Source organism: Rhodotorula graminis, assembly GCF_001329695.1.
Source record: "Rhodotorula graminis WP1 unplaced genomic scaffold RHOBAscaffold_3, whole genome shotgun sequence".
NCBI lineage: Eukaryota > Fungi > Basidiomycota > Microbotryomycetes > Sporidiobolales > Sporidiobolaceae > Rhodotorula > Rhodotorula graminis.
The window spans coordinates 940001-956899 of NW_017264930.1; the positions used below are offsets into that span (position 1 = coordinate 940001).

Here is a 16899-nt window from a genome sequence, read left to right on the forward strand (position 1 = left end):
TCTGCATCCAGTCGACCGCACTCGCCATTGTGTGCGTCCCCCTGTCCTCCCTCCCTCTCTGCGCACTGCGCACACGAGCTGACCTCGCCCCTCGCACCCGCAGCCTGCACGTCTCGCAAGCCCAGCTCCGACCGGGCCAGGCGCACTACAAGGCGTCGAGCGCCGTCCTCCTTACCGGTGCGCACCCAGCTCTCCTGCCTGCTTCAAGGTACAGCCCTGACGAGACGACCCCGTGCAGAGCTGGGCAAGCTGGTCTTGTCCCTCGTCCTCGCCCTGCGCGACACGCTCAAGGAGCGCGCGACCCTCCTCGCCCCTCGACACGCCCTCCCGTCTCCCGAGCTGTACTCGGTCGCGACCGACGTCGGCGTCGACGACCCGGCGGGCAAGGACCCGTACGACACGACGCCGAGCGATGCGTCCCACCGCCCGCTCCTCCACGCCCAGCACTACCAGAGTCGCCGGTCGCTGCGCCGCCGCTCGTCGGCCCGCGCCCCGTCCTTCTCCGTCACGTTCGACGGGCCCGACTCGAACCCGATCTCGCCCATCCGGTCCCAGTTCCCCGAGCGGTCGACCCTCGCCAAGTTCCAGTGGCCGCACAAGCTCATCTCGCCGACCGTCGCCGAGAAGCTCGGCAAGGTGTCGCCCGAGGGCGCGCCGCAGCCCGACCCCAAGGTCATGCGCATGCTCGACGACCCGAGGCTGTGGCTGCGGCGCAGGAGGATGGGCGTCGTGCGCATGCTGTGGGAGGACGTGTTTGGCGGCGACTGGTGGAAGATGGCGGTCCCTGCGGTTCTCTTTGCGCTCCAGAACAACCTCATGTGCGTCCGCTCTCCTCGCTCTCTCGGGCTCGTCGTCTCAGAGGCCCTCTCTGACCCGCCGAATCCGCCCCGCAGCTACGTCGCCGCGCGCAACCTGTCGGTCCCCGTCTTCCAGATCACGTTTCAGCTCAAGACGGTCGTGACGGCCATCACGGCGGTCGCCATGCTCGGTCGGCGCCTCACGGCGGTCCAGTGGGCGACGCTCGTCTCGCTCGGACTCGGCGTCGCGACGATGCAGCTCGGCGCCATCCACGCCAAGGCCAAGGAGCACGGCGCGCACCCGGCGGCGTCGACCGAGTCGATGAACTACGTCGCCGGCATCTCGGCCGTCCTCGTGTCGTGCTTCTCGAGCGCGATCGCGGCGACCTACTTCGAGCTCGTCATCAAGCGCCAGCCCGTCATCCCGCAGGTCGAGGAGGTCATGCTCGTCGCGCCGCCGACGATCAAGCCGGCGAGCCTGTGGGTCCGCAACATCCAGCTGTCGCTGTTCAGCTCGGTCATCGGCCTCGTCGTCGTCCTCTTTCAGGCGAGCCACGTCCACCTCGACGCCATGGGCGGCCTCTCGCTCGACTACAAGGGCCTGTTCGACCCGCTCGAGCACTGGTACGACCCGGTCGTGCGCGCCGGCGAGGGCTTCTTCGAGGGCTTTAGCGGCAACCCGATGGCGTGGGCCGTCATCTTCCTCCAGACGGTCGGCGGCCTCCTCATCGCCGTCGCCATCAAGCACGCCGACAACATCGCCAAGGGCTTTGCCCTGTCGATCTCGATCGTCTTCACCTTCCTCCTGTCGGTCATCCTGTTCAACTTTGAGCTGTCGACGCCGTCCGTCCTCGGCGCGACCGTCGTCGTCGCGTCGACCCTCCTGTTCGAGACCGGGCCCAAGGACATCCGGTCCCTGTTCGCCGTCCCGAACCCGTACGGCGTCAAGAAGCCCGCCCTGCGCCGGTGGCACTACCTCCTCCTCGTCGCCCTCGCGACGACGCTCGGCGTCGCGGCGTTCCCGATGCGCCAGCTGTCGTACACGAGCGCGGCGTGGGACCTCGTCCAGAGCCGGCTCGACCGCCACGTCGCTCGGCCGCCGACGGTCGCCGTCGCCGACATGAGCAAGATCAACGAGGCGCTCCTCAAGGCGGCAGGGGCCGGCGGGTGCGGGTGGGGCGTGCGGCCGCTGCGCGAGACGACCAAGGCGGCGTACGGCGCGCCGCGCCCGGCCAAGCCCAACTTCCCTTACTGGGTCACTAACACGAACCAGTTTGCGCTCGACGACATCCTCACGACGAGGTTCTCGACCTACTCGCACGCCGTGTCGTCGCTGGTGACCGACCCGGCGCCCGAGTTCATCTACCTCCCGCTCCTGTCCCAGATCTGGTCGAACCCGTGGCGCTGCCCGGCGCCCGAGCTCGAGGACGGCATCAAGCAGACGACCCAGTTCCTGCGCGACCTCGCCGCCGCCATCGGCCCGACGCCGTACCCTCGCATCGTCGTCCCCGTCACGACGATCCGGAGCCTGCTCGAGCCCATCTTTACGCCCGAGCTCATGGCCGAGCTCAAGGACAGCATCGTCCTCGTCTCGATCGAGAACGCGCCGCAGCACACGGCCGAGGGCCTCAAGTACCTCATCGACCTGCCTTGTGCGTCCCTCTCTCTCTCTCTTTCCTCGACTCGCGCACTGACCCTCAGTCTCTCTCGCACAGACCCGACGGCTTTCCACCTCTCGAGCTCGTCGACTGGCACCAAGCCGACCGTCGGCGACGTCTTCCTCAACGCCGAGCGCCCTTACCTGTGCGTCCTCGCTCCCTCCTCTCGAGCGCTCTCGGAAGGCCGGCCGCTCACGCTCTTGTCTCTCTCCTGCAGGCTCCACTACGCCGCCGGCGCCACGCACCCGTGGGGCCAGCCTGCGAGCGACCCGTTCAACGGCTTTGCGCTGCGTGCGGCGCTCCGCAAGGAGTTTGCCGACTACCTCGAGACGCGGCCCGAGAACGCGACGGCCGAGATCCTGTTCGACGACATCACCAACTCGCTCGACGGCGCGCAGAACCTCACCCTGTTCCACGAGCACATGGCCCAGGCCAAGTTCTGCCCGATGCCGGCGGGCGACTCGCCGTCGCGCCGCGCCCTGTACGAGGCGGTCCAGCTCGGGTGCATCCCCGTCATCTTCCGCGAGCGGTCGTACGGCCGCCTGTTCCCGTCGTCGCCCGAGGTCAACGAGATGAGCAAGTACTCGGTCTTTGTCGACGAGGCCGACTTTGTCGCCGGCGCGGGCCCGTCCCTCATCGAGCGGCTCGAGCGCATCCCGCCCGCCGACGTGCGCCGCATGCAGCAGCACATTGCGCGCATCGCGCACAAGCTCCAGTGGTCGATCCCGGACGGGCCTGAGCAGTGGCTCGCGCCCGCTGCGTCGGCGTCGCTCGTCAAGCAGCAGCGCCTCCCGGACGGCGTCCCCGTGTGGAACCAGGCGGCGGCCGTCGAGGACGAGCGCGCACGCCCGCCCCAGATGGACGCGTTCGGCATGCTGCTCAAGGAGCTCGCGCGCATTCGCGACGGCGAGTGGACGCCGGGGCTCGCGCGCGACTTGCGCCGGGGCGTGACGACCAAGGCGTTCGGTCGGCCGGCGAGGAGGTGATCCTCCCCTCAAGCGAGCTCTCTCTTTTATCGTGCTCGCGGGCACTGTGTATCTATCTATGTCTCTCGGTGTACCCCCTCTCTGTTCGTCATCGTCGTCGCCGTTGTTACCCCTCCCCCTCGCACGCATTTGTAGCCATACCCCGCCTCTTCCCTCCTTGTTGCTCTCTCGCCGTCCCTGTAACCGTTCCTCTCTTTCGAAGCACACTCTCTCGGCCGCACAGAGAGAGCGACAAGGTCGCGAGCGAGACAGAGGCGCAAGCGGGTCGAGCACAACTGGGGGGGACTGCTGTTACAGAGGGGGAAAACGACGACTGACGAAGGAGGGGAAAGGGGAGCATCTACGAGAGGGGACGCAAACGCTCAGTAGCCCGCCGCACCCGGTGCCGTCTCGCCCTCGCGACGGAGCGACAGGAGGAGCTCCTTGAAGCGCGTCAGGTCCTGCTTGCTCTTGGTCGTCGTCTTGGAGCGCGAGTCCTGCAGGTCGACGAGCTGGCAGATGCGCTCCCACGTCGTGCCCTTGGCGAGCGAGTCGGTGAGCTCGGCCTTGAACTTCTCCTCGTCCTCCCTGCGTGTGCGCGCGACGGGCGTATCAGCTCGCTGGGCACCTCGTCCGAGAGGTAGAGAGAGAGGGGGACGGACTTGTTCTGCGCGATCGCCTTCTCCTTCTTGGCGTTGTACTCCTTGTAGAAGTTGTCGATGTCGTTGCGCGCCTTGGCGATCGTCTCCTCCTTGCGGCGGGCGTACTCGTCTTCCCGCGCCGCAATCTCCTGCGCCTGCTTATCGCGCCACGACCTGTTGCGACGGGAGGAGGTCGTGAGTCGCCATACCGGCGCACGATAGGGCGCGGCGTGCAGGCTGAGCTGCACGCGAGCGCACAAGGGAGAGACGGCGGCGACGCACTTGATGAACTCGGACTCTCCCTCCTGCTGCTGCAGTGCGGGACTCGCCGACTGGGACGGCGCCTGGCCGAAAGATGCGGGTGCGGCGAGGCCGGCGGAAGGCGGAGCAGAGGGGTTGCCGTTCAGGCCGTTCTGGTGGGGCTGCACAGCGAGGAAGGAGGGGGAGGGGAGGGGAGGGGGGAGAGCGTGAGCTCGTCTCGAGGGGAGAGAGGGGACGCAGCTGCGCGTGGGTGGGAGAGAGTAGGAGCTCACTTCGTCACTGGGCAAGTCGATCTCGGGGTACTCCTGCTCGAACGCGGCGAACTCGTTGTCGCCCGTGACGGAGACCTGGCCTTGAGCCGGGGCGGCGGGCGCAGGCGCTTGCGAGCCGGTAAAGGCGCCGAGGGCATCGTCGTCGGCATCGTCGAGGTCGGGGAAGGCCGACGCGCCGGCCTCGTAGTCCTTGTCGAGCGCTGCCGAGTCGGACGAGGGGGCGAACGACGAGGCGTCGGCCCCGAGGGCGGCGCGCTCGCGGGCGAGGAAGTCGGACTGCGGGTCGGCCTGCTCGTTCGAGCCAAAGAGGTCGTCCATGCTGGGCGTGCGAGCTTGGTGTCGGGAGAGGAGGACGAGGCGGGTGTGGTGCGTGTCGGGAGGAGGAGAAGGTCCCGCGCAAAGCAGCTCGTCTCGCTCAGCTGCAGCCTGTGTGTGCGCGTGCTCGTACTCCCACGTGCTCTCGCAGCGAGCCTGTCGCACTCGCACGCCCTCGCGAGGTCTACTCGCTCTTGCTCTACCCTCCTCCCCCGCCTCATCTGCGTTCGCCTCTCTCGCGCCTGCACGGCCTCGTGCGGCTCACGCGGCTGCACCAGTCTCTCCAGCAGCGCTCAAGCCAGACTGCGACAGCCGCTCGCGGCGCTGGAGCGGGTCTGGCGACGCCGCCCTCCTCCTCCTCCAGCGCCCAACCTCGTCGACCGCTCTGGCACGTCGAGGGGGCCTGCCAGAGTCCCGCTCGCCCGTGCAGCGACTCGTCGCGATGTTCTGCTCGAGCTTGGTCCAGCCACTGCGGCGAGCTGCCCCTCGTCCTCGGCTCGTCCTGCTCGTTCGTGTTCTCAAGCAGCTCGCTCTGCGCCCACGCCGCGTCTCACGCAGGCGATTCGCTCTCTCTGGCTCTCACCTCCTCGCTCGTAGCTACCGCGTCTGTCAGACACTCACTGAGTCGCGGTAGGGCGTGCCTGGTTTCGCCTGCTCGCGGCGCTGCGCACGAGCACCTGGCTCCCTGCCTCGTCTCCGCAGCTACGCGGGCCGTACTTCTCGCGAGATCGGCTCGTGGGCGCAAGATCCGCTCGACGCTGTCGCCACCGAGGCCCGAGGCCGCCGTGCTCGCCGTGCTCGCGGGCAAAGCGGCGGACGAGCAACGCGGACCGCGGCTTTGCTCCAGGCACTCTCTGTCGCGGACCGCGGCCTGCAATTCGATCGTCGCATGCTGCTTCGAGTCTCGAGCTCAAAGCACGTCGCGCGAGCGCCTGCAGCTCGGTGAGTGACCGGCTTTCTCGTCGAGAGACGGGCCGACAGGGCGGATAATCCGAGCGGCCGGTTTACCCGACGCCCGCCTTCCTCTCTGATCGAGGTGCGTGGGGGGCGACAGCTTCGAGCCGTCGAGCACGTCGCAGTCGACGTGCGTGAGCGTACGAGGACGAGCGGCGGAGCTGCCGCGGAACGGACGGACTCTGCTCGGGCGCGCGTGCACGAGCCCCCGGTCACTTGAGAAGGTCGAGCGGGCCGCCGTCGCCAGAGATCCCGGTTCTTTCGCTAGCGCTCGCCGGTGGCTCTCGAACCCGACCTTCGCGCGCTAAATTTGGCTCGAGCGCGCAGCAGCGACGACCGAGGTGGGGCGCGATCTCGCTCGGAGAGCATGTTCAGCCGCTCGCTCGACCGCGGCTCGTTGCTCTCCTCCTGCCAGCTATCTCGAGCTGGGCCTCCGCACCTCTCTTCTCTTCACCCCGCTCTCCCCAACCCGCAACACCCCCGTCCCTCGACCGACCGCCCGCCATGGCTGAGAAGGCCGACGCGCACTCGACCTCGTCCCTCGCCGACGCCGACAAGGCGCAGCCCAAGCCGACGGCGACGCACGACCACCTTGAGCACTATGTCGAGCACACGACGGGCTACTCGCACAACCTGCGCGCCGTCCAGGAGGCGCAGGGTTTCAAGCCGGCCGACGGCCGCCTCGTCGTCGACCCGGCCGAGGCACGCGTCGAGTACGGCGACGAGATCGCGAGCCGCCTCAAGACCAACAGCGACGGGACCAAGATCCTGTGGCCGCAGCGTGCGTCCCCGAGCTGTCCTTCCTCGCCCGCTCTCGAGCCTCGCAGCTGACCTCTCGCTCCCTCCCCGCAGCGTCCGACGACCCGAACGACCCGCAGAACTGGTCGAGCCGCCAGAAGAGCCTGCAGTTGCTCATTCTCACAATGTCCGCCTTCGTACCTGACTTCAATTCGGGCCTCGGTATCGCCTCACTGTTCAACCTCGCCGCCGCCTTCAACACGACGACCGAGGAGATCAATTCGCTCACGTCGAACTGGAGTATCTTCCTTTTGGGGCCCGGGGGCATCGCGGCAGTGTTTTTCATCAAGCGCTACGGGAGGCTCCCCGTCCTCTTCTGGTCCCAGGTCCTCGGCCTGGGCTTCCTCATCGGCTGCGCGCTCGCCAAGGACCTCAAGACCTTCGCCGCAATGAGGTGCTTGACAGCATTTTTCTCGGTGCGCCCCCCTTTTCGCGACTTCTCGAGCACGCTCGGGCCCTTGTTGACACGCTGCCCTCGCGTCCGCAGACCGCGCCGCAGTGCACTGGGTACGCCTCCTTCGCCGGGCCTCGCAGCACGCTGTGACTGACGAGACCTACATGCAGGCTCTGGGTCGTCGCCGACTTGTACCCGTTCCACCTCCAAGCTCGCAAGCTCAAGTACGTCGACGTCTCGTTTCGCTCGTTCCGCCTCCTGTACTGACGCGCTTTCGCACACAGCCTGTGGACCCTCGGCTTCATCAGCTCGGTGCGTCCGCTCCGTCCCTCTGCAGGCGCGAACGACGAGCGCAAGCTGACCTTCTCCTCTCGCCCCTCTTCTCGCGGTTCCTGCGCCCCTTTGCCTCTCCTTCCTCGACTTCCTGTCGTCGACAGCCCTTCGTGTCGCCGTTCCTTCTCGGCTACATGATCAACACGACCAACTTCAAGGACGTCTACCTCGTCGGCGTCGGTTACACGGCGCTCGTCGTCCTCCTCATCGCCTTCTTCGCTCAAGAGACGATGTATGACCGCGACGTCGTGCCTTTCCCCGAGCGGCCTACGACGGGCCTGCGCTACCGCATCGAGACGCTCATCGGCATCACCGGCGTCAAGATGGCCAAGTACGTCCTCGCGCGCGACCTTCCCAAGTCGAACCTCGCCTCGAGACCACGCCCTGACTCTCGGTTTCGCGCCCCGCAGGTATCGCTGTTCGTGGTGGGAGTCGCTCACGTCCATCTTCGACCTCATCTGGCGCCCGCACATGCTCCTCATGCTCCTCTGTGCGTCCACCCTCTCCTCGCCCTCGCCTTCTCAGGTCGTCTGATAACCCTTTCCTCGCCGCGACAGATGTCGGCGTGACGTTCGGCTTCGGCATCGGCATCAACGTTACGCAAGCCGTCTTCCGTGCGTCCGCAAGACCGCCCTGTCACCCCTTGTCGCCGTCGCCGTATCTGACGCTCGAACCTCTCCTTTTGCAGTCGGCAGCCCGAAGCCGGTCGGCTACGGCTTCTCGCCCTACGTGACGGCGTCGATGTACGCTACGCCTATCGTTGCGGTCGTCCTTGGCGAGTTAATCGGTCGCTACCTCAACGACTGGGTGCGTCGCCTTTTCGCACATTCCTCGTCCTCCTTGCGCGCTCGTCTGACCGAGCGTCTCTCTTGCAGGTCGCCGACCGTCTGATCAAGCGCAACAAGGGCGTCTTCGAAGCCGAGATGCGCCTCTGGACCTGCTACGTCAGCATGCCGCCGTTCGTCGCCGGCTTCATCCTGCTCGGCGCAGCTTCCAGAACAAGCTCAACGTCGCGGCTGTCATCTTTGGCTGGGGCCTCGCCGAGTGCGTCCCTCCCTCTACTCTTTCGAGCCGTCTGCCCGGCGAAGTAGCGGGGCAAGGGCCAGAGCGTCCGTCCGACAGGTTGCTGACCCTCTCTGCACCTCCCTCAGGCTCGGCATCCTCTTGAACACAGTCGCGGTCTACGCCTACTTGAACAACTGTTTCCCTACCCGGCAAGGCGAGACCTCGGCGCTCATCAACTGGGCCCGCGTCCTGGGTGGCTTTGCGTGCGCCGCCTTTCCCTTTTCCTCCGAGACGCGCTCGACGAGCCTCACTGACCCCTCTCTCTCGTCACAGCGTGCCGTACTACCAGCTTCCTTGGAGCGAGGCACCGTCGGGAGGACCGCTCAAGGTCTTCGCGATGGAGGGAGCCGTCGGAGCGGGCCTGTGCCTCCTCATCGTGCCGGCCTTGCAGGTGTACGGCTCGCGCCTGCGCGCGCGCTTCTCGGTCAAGCACTGAGCGAGCCAAGGAGGACGAGGACGCTGTATGTGTGCAACTGGGTCTGTATCGCGATCCCTTTCGGCAGAGCACCCGACTTGAGAAGGTCGTCGAGAAAGCTCTCTTTGCTCGCTCCGGCAAGCGCGAGTCGCGAGCGTGAGCTTCTACGCCCGACGTCAGCTTGCCGATGTGCCCCAGCTGTCGAGAAAGGAGAAGAGAGCTGTGAGGAAGCGCTGACGACGGTCGCTGGGGCGGGGCCTGAGCGGCGTGCGGGGCGTCGCCAGCGAGAGCTCTGCAAAGCGGCGGATGAGCAGCATGGATTCGGCTCGTTGCTGCATCGACAGTATAGCTGTCCTCATCTGCGCTGCCACGAGCGCGCTGACGAGCAGGTCCAAGAGGAAAGCGGTCCATGCGGACGAGCTGCTTCTCGCGCTCGCTCTCCTCGTTGACGACAAGGCTCGCTCGCTATCATAATCCCTCTCGGCTCGATACCCCGCCCAGCTCGACGGCCTTTGCGCTCGACGCGTCGCACGTCGCATCGCTGCTGAGCGTGTCGAGCTCAGTCGGACCGCCAGGCTCGATACCGGCTACTTCTTCTCGCGGCCAGCTCTCTCTCTCGCTCTTTCTTCTACTTCTCGAGCGGACCGCAGCATCGACGCACTGCGCACGAGTCATGCTTGACGATGAAAGTCCATTGCGCCGACTTGGAGATCCACAGAGCGAGCTAGTCGACTTGGGAAGGCCGCACGGGCCTCCTCCCGCTCGCCCACCCGATCCGCACCCTCACTTGCCCAGCTTCTCGGCGAGCCTCCTCGCCAGCAACATGCCCGTACCCGCCGTCGCCGCGCCGAGCTCGCCCGCCGCACCGCGCTCCTCCATCTCGACCGTCGCCGGCGCGTCCTTGACCTCGCGCCAGTGGTCGACGGCGTACGCGAGGACGGCGTCGCGCACGGGGAGGTACACGGTCGCCATGTCCGAGTAGAGCTCGTACGCGACGTTGGTCGGCGTGAGCTGCGACACGAGGTTGGCGAGCGCGAGCGACTTGAGGTCGTCGAGCGAGAGGTAGTCGGCGAGGCGGTACACCGACTTGGGGGACACGGGCGGCGGGAGCGCCGAGTTCTGCGACGCGACGAGCTCCTCGACCTTGCTCTTGCGCGACGGGACGTCGACAGGTGCCGGCTCGGCCTCGGCCTTGGGGGAGCTCGACGAGGCCGAGCGGAACGACGAGGCGAGCGGCGCGAACGCGATGTGGCGCGACTGCATCCAGACGAGGACGGCGAAATAGGTCGAGTACGACGTCTCGGTGACGATGACGCGCTGGTATGGCGCGACGACCTTGCTCGACCTCGCCTTGCTCGACTTGAGGTCGACCTCGTCCGTCTCGGCGTCCGACTCGACGAACGTGTACGACCGCTCGACCGACGGGAGCTGCGACAGCTTGGACGTCTTGCTCGACGTCTCGCCGAAGCCCGACGCAAAGAGGGCCTTGTAGTACGGCGAGGCGGCGCTCAGGAAGGCCTCGGACGTCCACAGCTGCTTGCCCAGGTGCGGAAAGTCGAGGACGACGTCGTTCGGCGCCTGCCCATGCGCGAGAGCTGCGGGGAAGAGGAGGATGGTCAGCTCCTTCGCGTCAGGTACGAAGGGAGAGAGGCTGACGCGCTTGAGCAGAACGTGGCGGCGGCCGTGCGACCCTCGCCCTCCTCGCGCGTCGCAGGTCGCTCCCAGCTGAAGAGGCCGTCCGCGGGCGTGACGATTTCGAGGGCGAGGATGTTTGACGAGTAGTAGTCACCAAGAGTGCCGCCTTCGAGGATGAGCGCGCCATCTGGCATCGGCGGCCACAGCATCTCGGGCAGCGTGCGGGTGCAGGTCTTGCGACTGGCCATTCTGCACGTGCGTGACCACGACTTTGACGCTCAGGGCCTTGATAGGGGCAGTGGCGTTGCGCCACTCGAGGAGCTGGAGGCTGGTGCCGTTTCCCCTCGAGGAGAAGACGAGGTCGAAGTCGAGGGCGGGACTGTAGAGGAAGGAGACGGGCGAGCCGCTCGAGCCGTACTTGATAGTGGCGCTGCCATGGTGTTTGGGCATGATGGATCGCCAAGGGAAGAGCGAAAGCGAGAGGAAAGGTCGGGCCGCAGACTTTTGCCGCCGACGGGCTCGAGCGGCGAGACAGCAAACGGCCGAGCTCAGGCTGCTCGAGCGGCTCTAGTCGAGAGTGCGCGGGACGCAGAATAGTACTGCACATTAGGTCAAAACGTTCTACAGGGACTAGATCATCTGCGAGGCGTGAGGGAGAGTCAGAACGAGGTCGACCACGGGCCAGGGGACGCGACGAGACGCACCTCCGCAAGAGCCAGGTCCAGAAGAAAACAGTCCCGACGATCCCGAGAAACACCATCCCTGTATGTTGAGGACCGAGAGTCAGCGAGTGCGCGCCGAGAGGAAGGACGACGAGAGAGAGGGAGAGGGCGAGGGACGCACACAAGCACCACTGCCCGCCTTGCCGCCGCGCCATCTTCTTCATCTTGGTCATCGTGCCCGACAAGAAGTTGCCCGTCTCGCCGAACGTGTCGTTCTGCGAGCGCGAGGGTCCGTGAGCCCTCGAACGACAGGATGCGCGCGAGGAGGGGGAGCGAGAGCTCACCATGCCGTTGAGCATCTTGGTCGAGTCGCGGACCTCGTTGCCGATGCCGATCGTGATCTGGAGCGGCGGGCAGGGTGGGCGAGAGGGTCAGGATGAGACTCTGTGTCGCTCGAGCGAGTCGCCGGCGACAGAGGGAACGGCCGACGCACATTCTTGAGGAGCTTGACCTTCTGGCTGAGGCCCTCGAGGCCCTCGTCGTTCTGACCCTCGATGTCCTCGGCGGTGCGGTCGGCGGCGTAGCGGTCGGACGGGCGGTTGTACATGGGGAGAGGGGATGCCGAGCGCGACGAGGAGAAGAGGGCGGTGCGGTTCGGGTCGCGGTGCAACAGCCCGTTGCCGCTGCGCGTAAGGGAGAGTGTCAGTGCTCCTCGAGGTCATGCACGACCTTGCCCCTCGCCCTAGTCCCTGCCGAGGGAGAGAGAGGCGGCGGGAGGAGCCGAGGGGAGATGACGAGTGGGGAGGAGGGACGCACCGCCCGGGGTAAGAGCTCATGGTGTGCGGTAGTCCTAAGGCGAGTCCCCGAGTGCCATGCAGGTCGCCACAGGTCTGCACAGCGAGAGGCGAGAGGACGAGCGACAACACGAGGCGAACCCGGCGCGGTTGGCTCACTCCCTCTTGTCCCCACACGCTCTACTCGCACAGGCTGCGCAGTACCCTCATCAGAGCCATGCAGGACCTCGTCCCAGAGCTCAGCGGCTTTGTCCCGCGGCAGCGCGCCGCGTCCCTGTCGTTCGCCCTCGACCCCGCCCTCGCCCAACCCGGGCCCTCGTCCTCCGGCTCTCGCGCGTTCAAGAGCCAGGGCGACCCGTACTGGGACGACGAGGACGGCGAGGGCGAGTACGGCGCGTACGACGACGACCACAGCGACGACGAGACGGACGCCGAGGACGAGTACGCCGCCGCGACCCAGGGCACCGACGCGGCGAGGCGCAGCAGGGTCAGTGCGGGTGGGCTGCTCGGCGGGAACGGCGCGGTCGGTGCGGCGGACAAGGGCAAGGGCAGGGCGGACGACCAGGACCTGTTTGCGCTCGACGACGACGACGGCGACGAGGACCTCGGGTGCGCTCGACTCTCTCCCTCTCGCGCCCTCGTCCTGCCTAGCGGTACTGACACACGCACACGCACACACAGACGACTGATCAGCGCCATCCGCGACTCGACCTCGACCGGCGTCGGCGGCGCAACCGCCCTCGACCGCGAGTTCGACAAGTCGATCGCCGACGAGCTCGACGCGTTCGACCCCGACCTCATGGACGACCTCACGGTCGGCGTCAAGGGCCGCAAGCGCAGGCGTGGTGGCCGTGGTGTGCGTCCCCTGCTCTCTCGCCTTCAACGTTTCCGAGCCCGCCGACTCATCCGACCTCTTCCCTTCGCCGCAGCGCCCTCGCCGCCGCCGCAACGAGATGCCGCCGTCCCCCGAGGTCCAACGCCTTATCGGCCAGGCTACGGCGGCCTACTCGAACGGCTCGCACCACGAGGCCATCGAGCTGTTCTCGGAGGTCATCCGCATCGACCCCGTCATCACCCAGGCCTGGTACACGCTCGCGACCATCTACGAGGAGCTCGAGGACCGCGAGAAGTCGATCCAGTGCAAGATTGTCGCGACGCACCTCAGGGGCAGCCAGGGCGTCGCCGACTGGGCCGACATCGGGCGCGAGTGCCGGTGCGTCGACCTTTTCCTCCTCTCGACGACCTCTCTCTCTCTCTCTCTCTCTCGCGGACCTTGAGCGATGCTGACGTTCTCTTCCCGCCTACAGCGACATCGGTTTGCTCCACCAGGCCATCTACTGCTTCACGCAGGCGATCAAGGGCGACAAGGAGGACGTCGACGCCATGTGGGACCGCGCCATCCTGCTCAAGCTGTCCGGTGCCACCAACATGGTCCGTTCCGCCTTCTCGTCCACTCTCATTCGTTCCACGACCCTGACGAGCACGTCCCGCAGGCCATCCGCGCCTTCTTCGCCCTCCTGTCGCTCCTCCCGCACGACCCGGGCGTCCTGCGCGAGCTCGCGCCCCTCCTCGCCGCGACCGACCAGTACGCCCGCGCGACCCAGCTCCTCCTGTCGGCCTTTGAGCACTACCGCGCCCTCGTGCGCATCGTCACCGAGGACACGGCCGGCCTCCTCAACACGTACGGCTACCCGGACCTCGAGACGCTCGCCGACTTTCTCCTGTCGCAGCGCCAGTACGCCGAGACGGTGCGGATCGTGCGGCAGGGCGTGCGGTGGCTCCAGGGGAGGGAGTGTGAGGGCGGGTGGGACGAGGCGCAGGACGACCGCGAGTACGACGAGCAGCGCAAGGTCCGGCCTGGGTGGGAGACGTCGGCCATGGGCTTCGAGGACGCCAACCTGTACGAGCTCGACGTGCGCCTCAGGAGTCGGCTCGGGCTTGCAAGGCTCGGCATGGGCATGCTCGACGAGGCGCAGGTGCGTCTCTCTCGCCCTCCTCTCCTTCCGCCTCGACCGACGCCCTGACTCTTTTCGCGCGCGCAGCGCCACTTCGACATTGTCACGTCCGAGGACGCCGCCGAGTTCCCCGAGCTGTTTGGCGCGATCGGCGACTCCTACTTTGCGCGCCGCATGTGCGACGAGGCGCTCAACGTGTACCTCCAGCTCACCGACAACGAGGAGGTCCGTCCGCCATCTCGCTCTCTCTCTCAACTTCGACCTTCCCTCGTCGACGAGCAGGACCTGATGCTTCACCTTGTACAGACGAACAGCCCGACGGTGTGGTTCAAGGTCGGCCAGTGTTACCAGGCGCTCAACGCCCTCGACGACGCGAGGGAGTGCTTCGAGAACGGTACGCCCTCAGCCCGCTTTTCTTCTCACCATCACGGCCTCGACTGACCTAGGCTCTTCTGCACGCAGTCGTCGCCGAGGAGCCGGCCAACCTCGAGGCCAAGCTCGCGCTCGCCAAGTGCCTCGAGCAGTGTGGCGACCCGCAGCGCGCGCTCGTCCTCATCAAGGAGGGTGAGGACCTTCTCTCCACCTGTCCATTTCTCCTGCACGCCGGATACTGACTCTCCTGCGGCCACAGTCATCTCGCGCCGCGAGGCCGAACGCGACGACTCTGAGGAGGTCGAGGTCGACGCCGACGGCAAGCGCCGCCGCCGCCCATACCTGTCGCGCGAGGAGCGCCAAGCCGCGCGCATCCGGCGCGAGAACGTCGAGCATGACCGCCACGCCGAGTTCCAGATTGCGTTCTCGCGCCTGCAAGAGCTCGACGAGGGCGTCCTCGAGGGCGACGACGAGGCGCTCAACCAGTGGCTCGAGCTCGCGACGGGCCTCGTCGACTCGTTCCGCAGCACGACCCAGCTGTTCCCGAGCGACTTCAAGCGCAAGTTTACCGGCATGTTCCGGTACCGGCGGCGCGGCAAGAGGAGCCAGCAGGTCGAGGTCGAGGAGGAGGCCGACCACATGGCCAACCGGCTTCAGCGCTCGCTCAGTGCGTCCCTCGTTCTCTCTCTCTCTCTCGGTCCACTCGTGGATAAGCCTTGACCCACGACCACGCGCAGTCTCGGACGAGGACAACGAGGTCGAGGAGACGAGCTTCCGAGGCCTCGACTTTGACGGCTGGGTCGACTTTCTCCTCAAGGTGCGCCCCCTCTCTCGCTCTCTTTCACCTCTCTGAATACCAGAACTGACTCGAGCGACGTGCAGTTTGCGTTCCGCCTCGCCTTGGTCGACGAGATCGAGCTCGCCGCCGAGGTCCTGCTGCACGTGCGCGAGGCGGGCGTCTTTCGTCAAGAAGAGGCGCGCGAGCGCGCTCTGCGCTTCGGTCTCATCGGTGTGTCCCTCTTTCGCGCCTCTCGTTCTCCCGGACGTCCTTGACTTGACGAACGCCCGCAGCCTGTTACGTCCACGCCGGCCTGTTCGAGCAGGCGCAGAAGGAGTTGCGCTGGTTCCTCCTCGGCCGCCAGTACGAGGTCGAGCCCGTTCGCCTCCTGCACGTCATCCTGTCGAAGCACGCGTCGGCCGTCGAGGCGTTCAACGACGCGCGCCTCGTCAAGTTCTTCCTCCGCCAGCTCAAGCACACGGTCGCCCGGGTCGTCGGCAAAGGCGGCGCGTCGGGCGACGCAGACGGCGCGAGGAGCAGCAGCCCGGTCGTGAGCCGCAAGGGCAAAGGGCGCGCCGTCGAGCCGCAGGCGGCGGACGAGGACGGCGATGCCGATGCCGATGCGCGGGACGAGGACGAGGAGGAGGCGCGCAGGGCCGGCGCGTTCGAGCCCACCAAGCTCAGCCCTGTCCTCTTTGCGACGTACGGCCACATGCTCCTCACGTCGAGCAGCTACCAGAACGCCATCAGTGCGTCGCCCCCTTTCTCTCGTCCTCGTTCCCCCCCGCAGCGCACTGACCCTCCCCTCGAACGCCTCGTCGCAGTCTACTACCTGCGCGCCGACGCCCTCGACCCAGAGCAGCCGCTCATCAAGCTCTCGCTCGCCGTCGCGTACCTGCAGAGGGCCATGTCGCGCAAGACGGACAACCGCCAGCACCAGGTCGCGCAGGTGCGTCGACCGACATTGCCTCGTCCGGCTCGCCTCTCTCGTCGACGGCGTGACTGACTCTTGGTCACGGTCCATCCACAGGCCTTTGCGTTCCTCAACGAGTACAGCAAGCTGCGCGGCGAGTGCGCCGAGACTGAGTTCAACCTGGCGCGCGCGTTCCATCACCTCGGTCCGTCCCCCCCTCTCTCTTCCTCTCTCCTGCGCCTCTGTCGCTCGTCTACATGAGCGCGATACTGACGACGACGCTCTATCGCAGGCATTCAAGGCCGAGCAGTCGACCACTACCGCAAGGTCCTCTCGATCGTCTCGACCTCGACCGACGCCATGCCCGTCGACGCCACCGACGGCGACGCCGAGCCGAGCCCGACGGCTCGTGCGCTCGAGGCGGCGCAGTCGGGCGTCGCAAAGGCGGCGGCGTACAACCTGTGGCTGCTGTACATCATGGCCGACCGGGCCGACCTCGCGAGGGCGATTGCGGCCAAGTGGCTCGCCGTCTGAGCAGGAACGTGCGGGCGGTCGAGGGGTCGTCGAGCTTCTGTCTGTGCAGTGCAGTCTGTGCTTCTCTCGAGCGTGTGTCAGGCCTGGGAAGCTTGCGCGAGAGAGACCGGGTCGAGCGCTCGAGCCTCTCTTTGTCCTCGACGCACAGAGACGCGACGAACTCGAGCCGGACCTGCTTCTCTGCTTTGCAAAGAGTACCACTGCAAGCGATAGTACAACATGCACAGCACACACGCCCTGTACAAGCTGTTCCCCCTCCGTGCTGCCCGCCCTCGTCCTGCGCGACCGGCCTCGCGAAGCTAGACCCACGGCTCGACGTCGAGCAGGTCGCGCTTGTCGATCTGGAGGACCATCTTGTTGCGCAGGCTGTGCGCATGTCCAACTGATG

General features: G+C 66.8%; 5 protein-coding genes across 5 annotated transcripts; 3 read left to right on the plus strand and 2 right to left on the minus strand.

Annotated features, from left to right (window-relative positions):
* Positions 1-718: 718 nt before the first annotated feature.
* RHOBADRAFT_34497 (uncharacterized protein) lies at positions 719-1686 on the plus strand (the record flags this gene model as incomplete). The annotated part of the gene is made up of 4 exons (XM_018413200.1): positions 719-818; positions 894-1215; positions 1267-1353; positions 1417-1686. Coding segments are annotated over 4 exons (779 nt in total), but the record flags the coding sequence as incomplete, so codon positions are not given.
* Positions 1687-3703: 2017 nt separating this feature from the next.
* RHOBADRAFT_34500 (uncharacterized protein) lies at positions 3704-4912 on the minus strand (the record flags this gene model as incomplete). Its single annotated transcript, XM_018413201.1, has 4 exons — positions 3704-4008; positions 4083-4235; positions 4344-4483; positions 4595-4912. The coding sequence occupies 4 exons, from the start codon at positions 4910-4912 to the stop codon at positions 3804-3806; spliced, it is 816 nt and encodes a 271-aa protein (XP_018273086.1). The 3' UTR covers positions 3704-3803.
* Positions 4913-6367: 1455 nt separating this feature from the next.
* On the plus strand, positions 6368-8942 carry RHOBADRAFT_52001 (uncharacterized protein; the record flags this gene model as incomplete). The annotated part of the gene is made up of 13 exons (XM_018416122.1): positions 6368-6644; positions 6716-7077; positions 7149-7168; positions 7226-7279; positions 7340-7367; positions 7493-7719; positions 7799-7878; positions 7946-8002; positions 8077-8195; positions 8264-8346; positions 8379-8432; positions 8540-8656; positions 8727-8942. 13 exons carry the CDS (start codon positions 6368-6370, stop codon positions 8887-8889), a joined length of 1641 nt encoding a protein of 546 aa, XP_018273087.1. The 3' UTR covers positions 8890-8942.
* Positions 8943-11076: 2134 nt separating this feature from the next.
* Positions 11077-12065, minus strand: RHOBADRAFT_66126 (uncharacterized protein). Its single transcript, XM_018418872.1, has 6 exons — positions 11982-12065; positions 11659-11848; positions 11510-11566; positions 11347-11440; positions 11208-11265; positions 11077-11142 (listed from the first exon to the last, which is right to left on the minus strand). The coding sequence occupies exons 1-6, from the start codon at positions 11999-12001 to the stop codon at positions 11139-11141; spliced, it is 423 nt and encodes a 140-aa protein (XP_018273088.1). The 5' UTR covers positions 12002-12065; the 3' UTR covers positions 11077-11138.
* Positions 12066-12176: 111 nt separating this feature from the next.
* RHOBADRAFT_52003 (uncharacterized protein) lies at positions 12177-16511 on the plus strand (the record flags this gene model as incomplete). The annotated part of the gene is made up of 15 exons (XM_018416123.1): positions 12177-12568; positions 12641-12815; positions 12889-13172; positions 13267-13390; positions 13453-13935; positions 14002-14139; positions 14221-14308; positions 14377-14478; positions 14546-14953; positions 15024-15103; positions 15169-15295; positions 15358-15813; positions 15889-16013; positions 16095-16182; positions 16270-16511. The coding sequence occupies 15 exons, from the start codon at positions 12177-12179 to the stop codon at positions 16509-16511; spliced, it is 3312 nt and encodes a 1103-aa protein (XP_018273089.1).
* Between the last annotated feature and the right edge of the window lie 388 nt (positions 16512-16899).

Excerpts from the sequence above, each read along its gene's own strand:
- RHOBADRAFT_66126 (XM_018418872.1), bottom strand. The coding sequence starts at position 12,001 with ATGAGCTCTTACCCCGGGCG. Across the intron at positions 11,849-11,981 it reads ATGAGCTCTTACCCCGGGCG|CGGCAACGGGCTGTTGCACC; the intron begins GTGCGTCCCTCC and ends CCTTACGCGCAG. Across the intron at positions 11,441-11,509 it reads CCAAGATGCTCAACGGCATG|AACGACACGTTCGGCGAGAC; the intron begins GTGAGCTCTCGC and ends TCGCGCTCGCAG.